Source organism: Terrapene carolina, unplaced genomic scaffold (genome assembly GCF_002925995.2).
Source record: "Terrapene carolina triunguis isolate 2854851 unplaced genomic scaffold, T_m_triunguis-2.0 Scaffold998, whole genome shotgun sequence".
Taxonomy (NCBI): Eukaryota; Metazoa; Chordata; order Testudines; family Emydidae; genus Terrapene; species Terrapene triunguis.
In genome coordinates this window covers 2,637,291-2,653,584 of record NW_020665349.1, presented here as the reverse complement: position 1 = coordinate 2,653,584, position 16,294 = coordinate 2,637,291, and the positions used below count along the sequence as shown (strand labels likewise).

Genomic DNA, 16,294 nt, shown 5'->3' with positions numbered 1-16,294 from the left:
CCTTCCACTCTTGCGCTGTGCCCACGGGCTGCAGGCGGAGGAGAGCGGCTCCTGACAAAGGGCTGCCTGGCTACATCATGCCACCAGCCCAGCAGAGCCATCCCCAAGCAGAGGTGGAAAGAGGGGGCCAGGGGTGGGTAATGCTGACATTACAGGCACCAGGAGGACCATGGTCTCCTGGAACCACTGGAGCCCGGGGATGCTCTGTGACCTTGCATGCCCAATCTTGTGTTTTATAGCAGGTTAAGAAACAGAGCAGACCTTTGCTTTCCCAGGAAAATTAATCGCTGGAAAAATCTATGACCCCTGGAGCTCCATTTCCCCCCATCTCTCTCCTTAACCGGGGCCAGGAGGGCATGGTCTGCTGCCGGAGGGAGATTGCTTTATTAAGGCAATAAGTCAGCAATGGCTCTTTGCAGGGCACCAGGGCAGAGACAAATCAAGCTTGTGTTCTGGCCCCTGGAGAAGCTGCAATGCCTCCGAGTGGAACAGTGTGGCAGAGTGAGGAGTGCTAGGCACTGCTGGCTGCGTGTCTGAGGGGAGAAGGGGCACTAACTAGGAAAGATTTTTCTTTGAAGGCGGCCTTGAACCACAGCCTGAGAACATTCTTCCAATAAGCATGAGCTTCCAAAAACTGGTTTTCAGTTTGGGTATCAATTCTGCCATGCACTTTCTTTCGGGCATGGTAGCTGCTAACGGACAATGCTTGCGGCTCACTCATTGCACGATTGGTAACGCATGCAGTATTCTTCCCATCACTGAAGCCTTTGCAGAGCATTCCCCACTTTTTGGAATCAGAAAACAGGCAGCAATAAAAACAGATCACGTTCTTCGTAGAAGGCGAATAGATGAGCCATTCTCCCTTGCCAATCCGTTTGTTATATTCAAACATCGGTTGGGTCAGGTAACGATTCCGATTGGTGTACTCCCCCATTGTCAATGAAAAGTCAGCATCTAGATTCTGGCATTTCTGTGGGCCCTTCTCGGTCCAATATGCAACGAGATCTTGAGAAGTCATGTCCCACTCGCCTGGATCACTGGAGAAGGATATTTTTGTATTACTATCACTGGGAAAGGGTTAGGGAAGCTAGAGAAGCCACAGGACGCTGCTCCTTTTCAACAGGTGCGGGTGCAGCAGGTTCATTGGGCTGGTAGTCGCCTGGACTTCCTCACCACCAGTCTTGGTAGGAGGAAAAAACGTTAGGAGAGGAGTAGCTTTCAGCACTGCATCCTGTCTTTGCCGTCTTTCTTTGGCCTCCTTCAATTTCTGCCAGCCTCCTTTCTTCGACATGGTTTCTATTGTCCAGTGTAGGCCTACTGTGTGCAAAGTTCAGTAAGTTCAACTTATTATCTAGTCTAGCACGTGTGATCAGCTGCTCTGACATGGGGTTTTTTAAGCATGAGTTCTGTGTGCACCAGCCCCTTACGGTTTGGATTTGTTTGTTTTAAGCTTTCTGTAAGGGACACAGATCTTTAGATGGTTGCCCAGCCATAATATTTAGCACTTCTGTACTATGTTAGCTCTTCAAAATCACTGTACAAACAATAAACAAACTTAATCTAAAGCCTTTCAGCATTTGAATGACTAGGAGTTAACGAAACAGAGCTATTCCCTGTTGTGTTCTTTGCCCCCCCTCCACAACTAAAAGATTTCATTGAAAATCAGCATCTTAAAAGAACCATTAAGGATCTTTCAAAAGAACAGTCCAACCAAGGCTGCTGTAGTGACACCCTTGTTACATGAGGTCTGGTGTTTGTTTAAGGCTGGTGTAGAATGAAGGGAGAGCTTCCTGTTTTGTTTGCACGTGTAAATCAAGCAGTCCTTGCTTATTTTTCCCTTAAAGTGCTCTGAGTTTAGGGGAGGAAAGTGAATGAGATTCTGCTTATACCAGGTGTGAAAAAGCAGAAGGGACCAAAATCTAGTCTTGTGCAAAAATCTGTTCTCCCTGAAGTCAATAAGGCTACACAGGTGTAACTGTCAGCAGGAATTGGCCTGTGTTCTCATTCCCGTCTCGAATCACATTCCAGGCTTACCCAACATTTTCCAATGGGAAAGAAGTGAGTTTGAGTTGGGCAGAAAAATGAGGACTAACTTCAGGTTTATTTAGCTTAAGTTTTTGGACTGAAACTCAAAAGAAATCAAATGTGAGGTACTTTTATGATGGATTGAACTGCTAGTGAACCAGCAAATGGACAGAACCTGCCTTTAGCCTATTCCGCCAGTCTTTGTATCATAGCCTGCTAAGAAGGGGGGTTAGAATCCTTGAGGGAGAGGGGAGGGAGAAACTTACAACATTGTGTGTTGAGCTGCCTCCAGTGCTTTTGTAACCCCTTAAAAGTACAAAGCTGCGTTGGCCTGTGGAACTAGGCTGAGCGTAAGGAAAGAACTTGGTGGCCTGTGCATCCCAGTACAGAAAAATACACCAAAGAAAAAAGTTGGATGTCTTTGATTTTTAGTACAGTTCAATACAGTATTGAACACCGTGCATCATAACTCTGAAGGCCCTTGATGGAAGGCTCTTTAAAAGTTAAAGGACTGGTATCCAGAATGGGAGGTTTTGTTTTTCCTACAAATGTGTGGGAATTCGTTCCTTATACATGGGAGGGGAAATCGTTCTGGCTGGAGCTGGATAGAGCGTGTGTGCAGGTTCTGTGCAAGCTCCCCCCCCCCCCCGCTCTGGTACCGCCTTTTCTCCCCCCCCCCCCCCCCAGGCACTCACCAGTTGTCCAGAAACGGGACCCAGCACACAGAGAAGATGACGGGGACGGGCACTAGGACCCGGGAGACAGCGTCCTGGAGCTGCCTGCCAGCCTCAGCCCAGGAGAGGGACAGAGCTAAGCAGAGCTCTGCAGAAATTGGGGGTGCGTGGGAGTAGAAGGGCAGTGCCTGCTCAAACTGCACCCACAGCTGGCACGGGTTCCCGTGGTAACCGGATTTGTAGTGTCTGGTCACCAGAGCTAACCGGATCCCCGGCAGTGTGTTCCTGCAGCGCGGGACGACGCAGCGGGCTGCTTTGCCTTTCCCCCACCCCGGCTGCACCCCCTGCCTGACCAGTAGGGCCTAAAAATAGGAGGGCCTTATTAGCCTAGGGGTTAATCCGTCCCTGCCCCGGGGCTGGCATCACGGCCCTGACAGAGAGCAGCAGGGGGAGGCAGCCCGGTGGTCGTCTCCTGCTGAACCATGGCACCCACTGCTGTCTCCGTTACACCGCCCCACGTCCAGTGAGGACTCGCAGCCGCTCCCTGCGGGCTGAAGGGCCCTTCGCCATTCTTGACCCCTGCCCAGAGTTTCTGCATTTCAAACTGCGACTCACAGAGAGCAGCGCACCTCGTAATTAACCATCCAGGCCTCCAGTTTCAGGCTGAACCAGCCTCAGGGCAGCAGCTCCTATTAGGACGGAGACAATGAGTCTCTGCACATACACCAGGAGCTGGCCGGCTCCCATCTGACCAGCGATTCCCAGTAAGGTCTGAGGGGCTTTGCTCGGATCTGGGCCCTGCTAAGGGCTGTTCAGAGAAGGTGCCTGTGCTCACAATCCTGAAACAGCACTGAGGCCATACAATGCGGCGGTGGGCCCTGCTGTGGCTCAAACCAGATTCTGCTCCCCACACCTTCCTGGCAGCCACCTTCTCTGCTTCTTCCAGACCCCTTCTGCAACCTCAGCATTGTCGTTCTGTGCCTGAGAACTCGGTGGATTATTAAGCCCCAGTGAACCCAAAGGAGAAATGGGTGGTACTAGGGAGAACAAACATCGCAGTTGGGTGTGTTTATTTTGATATGGATGCAGTGTTGTTGTAGCCCGTGTCAGTCCCAGATTAGAGAGACAAGGTGGGGGAAGTAATCTCTTATTAGCCCAGCTTCTGTTGGTGAGAGGGACAAGCTTTTGAGCTTACACAGAGCTCAAACTCAAAAGCTTGTCTCTCTCTCCAGCAGAAGAGGGTGCAGCAGCAGGACTGGAAGAGGAGAGGCTCTGGCCCTACCAGCTGCTAGCCCCTTGCCCCCCTCAGTGTTCGGGGGGGGGTCATGTGACTCTCCAGGCCCCTCCCACCCATTGCCCTTGTCCCCCATCGTGTCTCTTTATTTTTATAGGCACAGAGAGGGCAGGTTTGTGGAGAGCCGTGTTGTAAAGTCTGGGCACCTGGGTGTGCTCAAATTCACACAGAAGGGCGTCCTGGGGGCGAGCAGTCCACCCACGTCACCTGATGAGACCCAGGTGAGATACCCAGCCTCATACCTGTCTCAGTGCTTGGGGTGCCTTGGGAATGTCCCCTCCAGCCATATAAGGTCAGGCTAGATCCCAGTGGTCCCTTCTGGCTATGGAATCCATAAGGAATAGTAGGAAAAGGCTGTAGGGCTGCTGCTCAGCCTAGGTTTTCTGGCATCATCCTGGTGTTCATGGAGTAGGGTCAGAATCACTTCCAGGGACCATGCTGCAGCAAACGGGGTCACCATGCATCAAGGCAACATCCTAATAAAAACAGCATGATAGCGCTGTCCCTTTTGACCCAAGCAGCTAGCCCATGCTCAAGGCCTTGCCGGGTCGTTTCAGTTAGGAGGAGAAATTGATTATGTGAGTCAGATCTGTCTTTGCTGCAGTCCTGTTTATTTACAATGAAGGTTCACAAAGTCTGTTTCCGTGAACAGGTTAGGAACAAACAACAACTGGCAGTTTCCTTGTTTGGAAATCCAACCGTTTCCAGTCAGCACTCTGCCCCCAAAAAGCTCTCTCTCTGGGTTTCTTCCCAGGGTCACACTACCAGAACTTCCTTGCTGTCTCCTGGCTTTTCTGTAGCTGACACACAACGTTGCAATCCAGTCAGTGCTCAGTCCCCCAGCTTCTACTCCAGCCTTGTCCATGATTTGGGCAGTAGCTTCTACTGGTTCAGCAATCACTAAACAAAGGGACAGTTACTTGCTCCCTTGATTAGGCTGAATGAAAGGCAGCTAGCACACACTTAACAAGGTCTGTGATTGCCCATATAGAAAAGACGCACTTGATGGTTGCTACCAACACCCTCCAGCATAACAATATTAGGATACATTCATTTGTCCCATTAGATCATTGGCTCTTAATCTGTGGCCCCCAGGACGTCTGGGAGCAGTTCCAGGTGGCCTGCAGATATGCTTCAAAGCTGCAGCAACTGTGATATTGCAAATCCCGAAGCATATACCTAGGCAGCCAGAGGCACAGAGACCTGGAGCGATCCGGGTCATAGGGGACACAAAATAATGGGAGAGATGAGATCCTGATAAATGTACAGCCCTAAATTCAGGGAAAGGAAGAAAACAGCCGAGAGGAGAAAAGAGGGGTGAGAGGAAGAAGTAACCAGCCAGCTAACATTGTGATAGTTTAGTTTCATCTTGTTTTTTTAACGACCTGTCCAGAAAACCAATCATTGCTAGCTGCCTCAGGAAGTGGAGGGGTCAAGGTTGGGAATGGAGATGGGCCTAAAAGGATTTTGATTTGAAATGGTCCTTGGCATGAGAGAATTTGCAAACCACTGTGTGAAAGAGAAAGTCCTACCCCCTTCTTAGCTAGGGCAGCCATCAGGGCCCCTAGGGGTGGTGTGATAGGAGGTGGGGGAACCGAGAGGATGAATCAGGACAAACACAAATGCCGCATTGTCATTTAAAAATGTTTGCTGCATTTGGCTAGGGCTGTCTATTCATCTAGCCCGAAGCAGCTTTCTTCTTTCCAGTATTTTACGAGCTGTGTTTAGGAGCCTGAGTGCAAAAATAAACCACATGGCAGGGTTGTAATAAAAGTAGGCCAAGAGCTGTGGCTGTGGTGCATTGTCTGAATATAAAAATCAGGCGCCTTGGGCCATCTGGTGGCTGCTGTCTCTCTGCAGAGCCTGCTGATGAGATGCTATGCTGTTTAATAGCTTTTCACAGCGAGTGCGTTGGCTTCTCCGTAGACACACAACAGGGAGCCTGAGTATCTGGGACAGGACCTACTAGAGTGGAGTGTGATGTTTGGGTTGATCTTTTGATGCTATCGTAGTCTGAGCTGCTTGGAGCATGCTCCCTGTGAAGGGAAAGGACTGCGTGCCTCCAGATTAGCAGGGGAAGCGGACAGACACATGAGCAGAGCTAGGCACAGCCTTAGGAAACTTGCACCTGACAGCCCAATCCGATGTGGTGCAGAGCACCCCACAAGTCAATAGGAGTTCAGGGTACTCGACCCTTTGCAGGACTGGACGTTGAGACTATAGGGGTGGGTTTTTCAAGATCACTCAGCCCTGGTCTAACTCTGCTCCCACTGATGCTAATTATGGGACTATTACCAGTGACTTCAGGACAGAACTAGGCCAATGAGGAGCACTTTGGAACGTCCCAGTCTTAATTCTTGAGCCTGGGCACGCATCCTACTTGATCCGACCCACTAGGGCCAATGGGAGCTTTGGCATGACTTCCAATGGGCGTAGGAGTAGGGCCTGGATTGCTAGGCTGTCACCCACTTCAGTCTTTTCTTTTTACTCCTTCTGTGGAGCTTTGCATCCATTAATATCAAGGCAAGAAGCACAAATGTCCCTAACCTTATATTTTGAAAACAGAGGCACAGAGAGGGGAAAAGATGTGAAGAAGAGCTCTGTGTGGCTCGAAAACTAGACCTCAGTTTCCCTGACTCTCAGTCCCATGCTCAAGCCACTGTACCACGCTGCCTGTTACTTACATGGTGACAGCACCCAGAAGTGCCAACCAGTGGCAGGGCTTACTGAATCAGACACTGTACAAACACACACACAGGAAGACAGTCCCTTCTCCAAAGAGATTACAATTTAAGACAACACTTGAAAGGCATGGGGGAGGAATGCAACCACAGTACAGTCAATTTTAATACCATAAACTAGTGGTTTAAAAAAAATTATAAGAAAACAATCAAATAGGTCCATCGATGGCTATTAACCAAGATGGTCAGGCTTGCAACCCGGCGCTCTGGGTATCCCTAGCCTCTGACTGTCAGAGGCTGGGAGCGGATGACAGGGAATGGATCACTCGATGATTGCCTGTTCTGTTCATTCCCTGTGAAGTACCTGGTGTTGGCCACTGTCAGAAGACAGGACACTGGGCTAGATGGACCATTGGTCTAACCCAATATGGCCATTCTTATGTTCTTAAACCCAAATGCTTGTCAAGAATTAGCTGGCTGATGTCTTATAGGTGTCATGGCAGGAGTGGGCCCTTGCAAATGGATTTGGAGGTGGAGAGGGTAGAGGTTTATCCATCAGTTCAGCGAGGGCAGGAGGAATGTGGAAGAAGGCATGAAGACAGCAGTGGGAAATGCAGATGAGGCAAGTCTTGATGGCAGAGAAGCATAGGGAAGGGCTACATCTATTATACATTCTTACCATTTTAGTACTGGGACCGCAGAGCCCAGCTTCTAGAATAACCCTGTCGTTGAATCTGGCAAGAAGCATACCCAACCTGCTCCCAGCACTTAACCACCAGGGTCCACTAACCCCAGCACTGCCCCAGAACTTGAAGAGCTCTGTAGAGGCATTTCTTCCAAAGCTGGAAGAACCCAATTAAAGTCTCATGGACCAGCCCTGACAGCAAAATAGCTCTTCACATCTAAAGGGATTTCAAAGATTTTGTTTGAAAGGAGGGAAACCCCTGCCTCAGATGAACATCCCACTAATAAAAGCAAACCTGGCTCTTCCTTCCCCTTGTGATACTATTGCTCTGCTTGATGGGGCCTTTGTGAATATTTCAGGAGGGATCATGAAGCCTCTGCAGTTGAGGATGATAAACAGCAGACAGCATTAAAGAAGGGAAAGCGTGTGATCTTCAAAGGGAGGAAAGTGAACGTCTGGAATTCAAATGAAAGGAAGACTCCTGCCTTCAGGCACGCTGCAGATCTCAATGCAAGGGTCTTGATGGCAGCACTTGGAACAGAGGACTTCAGACTGACAAGCCAAAAAAGGGTAGGCAACAGACAGCAACACTGAGATTCTATCCATCTAACCTGGAGCTAGCGTACATGGTCCCAACGCATAGTACCTGTCCATACCAACCCAGTGGCATCATTCCATGATGCATCACTAGGGGGAGTTGCACATTTAGCAGCCTAAACAGTTTGTTTCTCTTGATTATCAGAGGGATAAGAGTAGTTCTTAAACACCCTTCTCCCCCAAATACATATAGTTTAAGAATCCAGTGCACAATATACAGTTGCCCGCCTTCTAATCTAACACCAGAGCAAACTCCTCATATGATGGCAAATAGTTCAGGGTCCAAGTTATTGCCATAGAACAGAATATCAGGGTTGGAAGGGACCTCAGGAGGTCATCTAGTCCAACCCCCTGCTCAAAGCAAGACCAATCCCCAACTATTTTTTTTGCCCCAGATCCCTAAATGGCCCCCTCAAGGATTGAACTCACAACCCTGGGTTTAGCAGGCCAATGCTCAAACCACTGAGCTATCCCTCCCCCACAAGTTGCTCGGAGGGAGTGCTGTGGATACTGCAGGCTGATCGGCACAGGAAAGAGAGGGGACTGCTGGCTGATTTATAAAAGCAGGCTTTACGGGCTTGTCTACACTGCCTCTGGGAGCGAGTCCACAGACTCACACTAGCGCTTTAAAAATAGCTGCAGACATGTTGCATTGACAATGTAGCTCGGGCTCTCAAGCCCACCCACCACCCTCTCCCGTGGCTTCAGAGCCTGTGTTCCAGCCTGAGCCACAATGTCTACACAGCTATTTCTGGAGCACTGGCAGGAGCCCAGCCCCGCCTGGGAGGCTCACTCCCAGATGCAGTGTAGACATGCCAAAGGAGGCTTACCGCAGTCTGGAACCATTCCTTCCTGACCCCTGTAGATTATTAATTTGAACCCTGAAGCCAGATACTGAATTAGACTTTGCTTATCATTAGCTTGTAAGCACTTTGGGGAAAGGGCTATCTTTTCGTTTGTGTAGCGCCTAGCACAGCGGGGTCCTGGTTTGTGCCTCGGGCTGCTAGGCTCTTATGACAATACAAATAATAATTAGAGTAGTTCTTAAACTGTGGTCAGCAGAGAGCTGGCTGGTCACATAAGGGTGGCTCTGCTCCTTGTTTCCAGCTGCCAAATGGCACCGAGAGCTAAAAATCCATTAAATAATTTCCTTTCTCCGTCGCCTATGAAAGCAACTGCTGTAGTTGCCACAGGGATATGATAGGGGAGCGAGTGAGATGAGGGGTATCCACAAAACAGTCTCTCAAATGGGGCCCCTCTATGAGTTTGACCCCTTGGTTTGGCATGCACAATAGTGTGCCATCAACAGGCAGAACACTGAATCCAGACAACGTTTATCTGTGTCTAATGTTGACAAGAATGACACATCCTCTCTCCTGTATCTCCTGGGTATCAGCAGTCTCAGGCCCTGCCAACCAATGGATAGAGGAAAGGGTACAGAACCGGAATCAAACTATCATCTGCATGACACAACAATTACAGGGTGACCAAGCCGACCGATTCCATTCTCCCAACAGAAAGAAGCCACATTCACTGCTCTGATTCAGCCATGAGGAAGCAGGACTTGCAGCTGCCACATGATACAGTGGCAACATATGTGGGGTTCTCAAAAAGGATCAGTAGCATGGCCTCCTGCTGTGTAAATAGCAAGTTTACCTATATGTGTAAGTGCTGGAAAATTAGAGACATCCACAGCTTCCCAGAGAAAGATTCTTAGCAGCACTGATTCAAAGTAATTCCGTCTCTGGGTTCTGGGGCCATCACAGACCTCGTATGGTGTAGGAAGTCACAAAAATCCTCATTGGGAATAACAGTGCAGCCTCTGTCTTAGTTTCTAGAAGTCAAAAACAGTCACAAAGGGTGGGTTAATATAGTAATTTGATCTGGTAGTTTTCAAACTTAAACACCTACTTAAAAATAGAAACACGTTGCAGCTTTGATTAACAGGCATTACGTGCTAAGTGGTACACATGCCATTTTTGGATCTGGCTTTCTTTCAAAAGAGTATTTTAGTAAAAAACAATTTGAGCCCTCTGGCGATAGGTTCACTAGACCCACTCAGCTTGATCAGTCCCTTGTGCTTGCTTCTTTGGCACTTGTTACTTATCTCTGCTAATTAGTTAATAAAAACCAAGCTTCTCCCTAGATTTAAGGAAGACGGGAGCTCTGTGCCAGCTGCTAGGACTAGCATGCCTCTTCTGAAAACGAGTTACCTCAATTTAAATGAAATCTTCATCTTCAAAGTATCTCCAGCCATCATATACCTCGTTGCACTTCCACCAGAATAAATTTGCTTATTTATTTATATTTCCTCTGCCAGGTTTTCTCCCTGTTTAAGTACCTTGTTGAATTGGGGCCTAAAGCATGGAAATAGTCACACTGAAGCCAATGGGACTACTCATGTAATTAGTTAGGTACATGCTTAACTTCTTTGCTGAACGGGGGCCTCAATTTGTATCCGTCTGCCTTCAAGATATACAGACACTTCATTGACAGTGGGTTTTTTTTCTTTTTTACAGAGTCTGAAAACAAAAAGAGAACTTCACAAGCAGCTTCCAAGTCTCATGAATTTCCCACACAATCACACGCTAGGCTGTTACTCATGGCATAATTACATGGATAAATTCTAAATCTGCATTACAGACTTCATGCAGCTTTAACTCCTGTAATAATTTCTAGTCACACAATGATCCTTAAACACAGCATATAAGATTGGTGTGAAGACAAACGTACTCAGTTACATCTTAATAAAAATCAGTTGAGCCTCAGGCTATGGGAACCTGAGTAATGGGATGTAGCCAGTATCTTCAGGTCATAAATTTCAAGAGAGGCAGATTATCCTATCCATCTTTGTACATCTGCCTTATAATGTGATTTAATTATTCCAGTAGTGGAGGACAGGAGAGGCAACAGTAAGCCTCTGAAAGGGAGCAATTTATGAAAACCTCATTTTCACCAGCTAAAAAGTGAAACTATCAGGTTAAAAACCATAAGTGACATAAGAACATAAGAGTGACCATACTGGGTCAGACCAAAGGTCCATCTAGCCCAGTATTCTGTCTTCTGACAGTGGCCAATGCCAGGTGCTCCAGAGGGAATGAACAGAACAGGCAATCATCAAGTGATACATCCCATCACCCAGTCCCAGCTTCTGGCAAACAGGCGAGGGACACCATCCCTGCCCATCCTGGTTAATAGCTATCGATGGACCCTCCATGAATTTATCTAGTTCTTTTTTGAACCCTGTTATAATCTTGGCCTTCACAACATCCTCTGGCAAGGAGTTCCACAGAATGACTGTCGTTGTGTGAAAAAAATATTTCCTTTTGTTTTAAACCAACTGCCCATTAATTTCATTTTGTGACCCCTAGTTATTGTGGAGAAAGTAAATAACACGTCCTTATTTACTTTCTCCACACCAGTCATGATTTTATAGAACTCTATCATATCCCCCCCTTAGTCGTCTCTTTTCCAAGCTAAAAAGTCCCAGTCTTATTAATCTCTCCTCATACGGAAGCCATTCCATACTCGTAATAATTTTTGTTGCCCTTTTCTGAACCTTTTTCAATTCCAACATATCTTTTTTGAGAAGGGGCGACCACATCTGCACACAGTATTCAAGATTTTATAGAGGCAATATGATATTTTCTGTTGTATTATCTCTCCCTTTCTTAATTATTTCCAACATTCTGTTTGCTTTTTTGACGGCCACTGCACATTGAGCGGATGTTTTCAGAGAACTCTCCACAGTGACTCCAATATCTCTTTCTTGAGTGGTAACAGCTAATTTAGACCCCATCATTTTATATGTATAATTGGGATTATGTTTTCCAATGTACATTACTTTGAATTTATCAACATTGAATTTCATCTGCCATTTTGTTGCCCAGTCACCCAATTTTGAGAGATCCTTTTGTAGCTCTTCGCAGTCTACCTCGGACTTAGCTATCTTGAGTAGTTTTGTATCATCTGCAAATTTTGCCACCTCACTTTTTGCCCCTTTTCCCAGATCATTTATGAATATGTTGAATAGGACTGGTCCCAGTACAGACTTCTGGGGGACACCGCTATTTCTCTCTCTCCATTCTGAAAACTGACCAACTTTCTTTCCCTGCACTATCAACAATCCTTCTAATTTTTTGAAGAAAAAGTTTCACAAATCTGGTTCACTTTTTCCCATGGACACTATGTATAACTTTGTATTTCATTCAGCTTGGACAACAAATATAGGAGAGTCACTTTCACTCTGTCTCTCATACATTAGCACTGGAACACAACATTGGCAGGCAAATATTTATATCCTCACAAAAAAATTTTCATAGTATTGTGTGTGTTTCAAGGAAATATTTATATTTATTAGTGATGAGAGCACCAAGTAAGACATGCATAAGTGAGAAAGTTTGTTGACAAAAATAAGCTATGCAAAAGTTTATGCGATCGTGAATGCAACTTGTGTTGTGAAACATGACTTTTGTGATATGACTGAAAAGACACTTACATGCTCAACTTTAGAGGTAAGTATGTGAGTCAACCTTGTGTGCTGGTGAGCATGCAGATTAAAAAAACCTTGTTCTTGATTGTGAAAGTCTCTCACATAATATGACATAAGACACACTCATGCTTCCCTCCAGTAATGACTTATGTAAATCCTTGATTTTACAAAAGTTTACATTTGACTTCAATTGACCTAGCAGTGTTATTTTAAGTAAAGAGTGGCTCTGGCAGGCTCTGAAGGCAGTCTGTTAGTGTTCCATTGCTGATGCATTTAACAGAAGAGAGAGTGGAAATTATGGACATCATCCAGAAAGCAATTGATAAGATTCGTTCTTGCACGTAACAATCTTTCAATTACAACTATAGAATCTTTTTCCTGACCCATATTTAACTGAAACAGATATTCATAACATGAAACAGCATAATAAGGAAACTAAGTTATTTCCTCTGCTTCTTTCAGCAAAGTTTTGAAGCTTCAGACCTATTTCAAAAGTACTTACACAGATTTAAGAACACTTAACCGCAAAAAGCTGCCCCACAATCCCTTTAGAGAACACAAGCGTTAACCCTTTCTGAGGCTTTAAAGACGATTTGTAACGGGAAACAACCTGTTGGAGCCTTTTACAATTCTTTAAGAAGAAAAAAGTTCAACATATTAATCCCTTCCTCCTCAACCACAGCTGTGTGCGCTCAGGTTTCAGCCTAGAGTGATGCCTCTAGTCCAGTCCTCTAAACATTACTAATGGCCTCTGGCAAAAAGAGGAAAGGATGGAGACAAGATTTCTAATGTAAAACACAAGAGGGAACTTTATTTTTCCCTTTATCATTCCTTTATGATTCATAAAGCAGGGTTTAAAATAGTTTTTGCTTTGGTGTTCACTATTAACAATTGTACTGAACACTTCTACAGAGCTGTATGTCAAGATGACTTACACCAATTACTATCCTCGCAAAACCCCTGTGACATACATACAACATCCCCCATTCTCCAGACAAGGAAAATGAGGAATAGAAGGGATGTGACTCCCCGAAGGTCACACAAGCAGTAACTGTCAGAGCTGAGCTCCAGCTCCTTATTCAGATCACCAGTCTCTCTCAAGGGATTAGCAGAACATACCCAAAAAAGGGAAACTGAGCCCAAAAGCTCTGTTAGGAGGTCCAGTCCAACAAAATGCCATTGCAATAGCTAGTTAGGAAAGCCAAAAATGCAACCTCAAGCTCAGAGTTCTACAACATAGCCCACTACCCTTTCATCTCTAATACAGACGCATGGCTCACTCAGACTGCGGCATAGCATGTTTCATCTTCAAAGCAGCATCCAGGGCAACTGAAACCTACTCCATTTAATGCAGATTAGTTTTGGCCTCATGACTCCTGGCAAATTACCATTAAACAGTGTTTGGGCAAGTCTGGTCTACCTTGCCTCATTTTTAAACCATAAGCAGCGAAGTATCACCAAGGAGGTCTTCAACAAGGGGGGAGGGATAGCTCAGTGGTTTGAGCATTGGCCTGCTAAACCCAGGGTTGTGAGTTCAATCCTTGAGGGGGCCACTTAGGGATCTGGGGCAAAAATCAATGCTTGGTCCTGCTAGTGAAGGTGGGGGGCTGGACTCGATGACCTTTTGAGATCCCTTCCAGCTCTGTGAGATAGGTATATCTCAATATATTAACAAAAAACCTCATCAAAATAGAATGCCAGACTCGTTATGAGAATTTATTTGCCATGGCTATGACCATATCTGTTTTCACGTGCCCCTCGTCCCTCTCCCAATTGTGCTAGGTTTCAGCTCTTCTCTACCAAGGAGCTCAGTCACTCTGTGTTTGGTGGTAGCACTTGAACCACATTAGGTGGCTTGGTTTTTTGTTCTTGACGCCATTAACCATTGCTTCTGATTTATCTTTTTCTCAAGGCTTTTTGTAGGATTCTCCACGTCCTCCAACGGATCTAGGATGCTTTCCTGTGTGGCCAGCCCCCCTTCCTCCACCCTGCTTTCTCTTAATTTGTCCCTGGGACTCTGCTTTAAGTGTCTCGATCCAGAAGGCATCAAAAGAGCCTGGGGCCTGATACCCAGGCTCCTGGGAATCTAGCGCCTCTTTGCTCAGCAAGACACATATGGCAGGAATATTTCTCTTCACTGTCAAGGCATCTAGACCAGCCTCAGGGACAATGGGCTCCCAGATCTCTTCGGTCTGTTTGAAGAGCACTTTGGTGATTTGGTGGAGTCCCTTGAGCCGTCGCTTCATGATTTCCACACAAGTGATAGTCTTGCTGATGGCTTTGCCAGAGCCAGTGAAAAGAATCTGCCTAACTGAGTCGGACTCCATCTTGCCGATGGCATAACCCATAAGATTTCTGATTTTGCTGCCATCCTTCACTTTCATCTCGATAATATCTGAAGGCAGGTTGGTGAATGGAAGGGGAGAGGGCTTCTCCACAATCTTGGATTTCTTATAATTCTCCATCACTCACCACTGTAAATGAGAACAGCATCAATGAATATTTCTAATTATGATTCACAAAGGCAACATACCTAAGTTCACAGGCTACATTACCTGACTGATAAAAGTTGAGTAGAATCCACACTTTATTCATTTTTGTTACCATACCACCCGAGACCTTGTCATGGACTGGGACCCCATTGTGCTAGATACTATATTCTGACTTCTAGCATGTTCTAGAGCAGCAGTTCTCAGCCAGGTCTCCGTGGGCCACTGGGGGTCCACTAGCCGTTTCAGGGGGTCCGCCAAACAGGGATGCTCGGAGCCCCAAGCCCCAGCGGCTGAAGCCTGGATCACCGGTGCCTCAGCAGATGCTCCCCGAGGCTCCCAACCCCCCTCCAGTGGCTGAAGCCCAGCCCCTCCCTCCCCGCCATGGAGTTTTTATAGCATGTTGGGGGGCCTCCGAAGGAAAAAGGTTGAGAACCCCTGTTCTAGAGTACCTAGCTGAACTCAATAATCTAAATAGTATCTTAACTCATATTCAACTACTCGTGTTGTGGCAGCACCCAGGGATCTCATTGTGCAAGAGGCTGCAGACACACAGGAAGACAGGTTTCAAAGTAGCAGCCGTGTTAGTCTGTATCCGCAAAAAGAACAGGAGTACTTGTGGCACCTTAGAGACTAACAAATTTATTTCAGCATAAGCTTTCGTGGGCTACAGCTCACTTCTTCAGATGCATAGAGTGAAACACACAGACAGAAGATATTTATACATACAGAGAACATGAAAAGGTGGAAGTACGCATACCAATTGTAAGAGGCCAATCAATTGAGATGAGCTATCAGTAGCAGCAGAAGAAAAAACTTTGAAGTGATAATCGAGATGACCCATAGAAGGTGTGAGGTCCTCACGAAGGACTGTTATTTTTACGTCAGTGGGACATTTACCACATTTGTGCCCCATGAGGGACTCTGGAACCAGCATAACATGAACCCTGAAGAGATTTCACATCGGAGACAAACAATGGGGGGAGGGATAGCTCAGTGGTTTGAGCATTGGCCTGCTAAACCCAGGAGTTCAATCCTTGAGGGGGCCATTTAGGGATCTGGGGCAAAAATCTGTCTGGGGATTGGTCCTGCTTTGAGCAGGTGGTTGGACTAGATGACCTCCTGAGGTCCCTTCCAACCCTGATATTCTATGATTCTATTCTATGAATTCCCATCCCCAGAATAACCCAAAGCCTGATGATACTTGCAGCCTATAGGAAGGGGAATTTTACTGAAGGAGGCTGGATGAGCTGGAAGGATCAGAGCCCCCTGACTCTAGCCAGTTATGGTACAAGGCCTGGGGTCAGATCTTGGCTGATGTAAGGTGTGAAAGTATGGAGCTCTCAAGTTTGGGGGG

General features: G+C 46.5%; 1 protein-coding gene across 1 annotated transcript; it reads right to left on the bottom strand.

Moving 5' to 3' along the window:
* Positions 1-14,143: 14,143 nt before the first annotated feature.
* RPP25L (ribonuclease P/MRP subunit p25 like) lies at positions 14,144-15,738 on the bottom strand. Its single transcript, XM_026661317.1, has 2 exons — positions 15,698-15,738; positions 14,144-14,922 (listed from the first exon to the last, which is right to left on the bottom strand). Exon 2 carries the CDS (start codon positions 14,911-14,913, stop codon positions 14,356-14,358), a length of 558 nt encoding a protein of 185 aa, XP_026517102.1. The 5' UTR covers positions 14,914-14,922; positions 15,698-15,738; the 3' UTR covers positions 14,144-14,355.
* Positions 15,739-16,294: the final 556 nt, after the last annotated feature.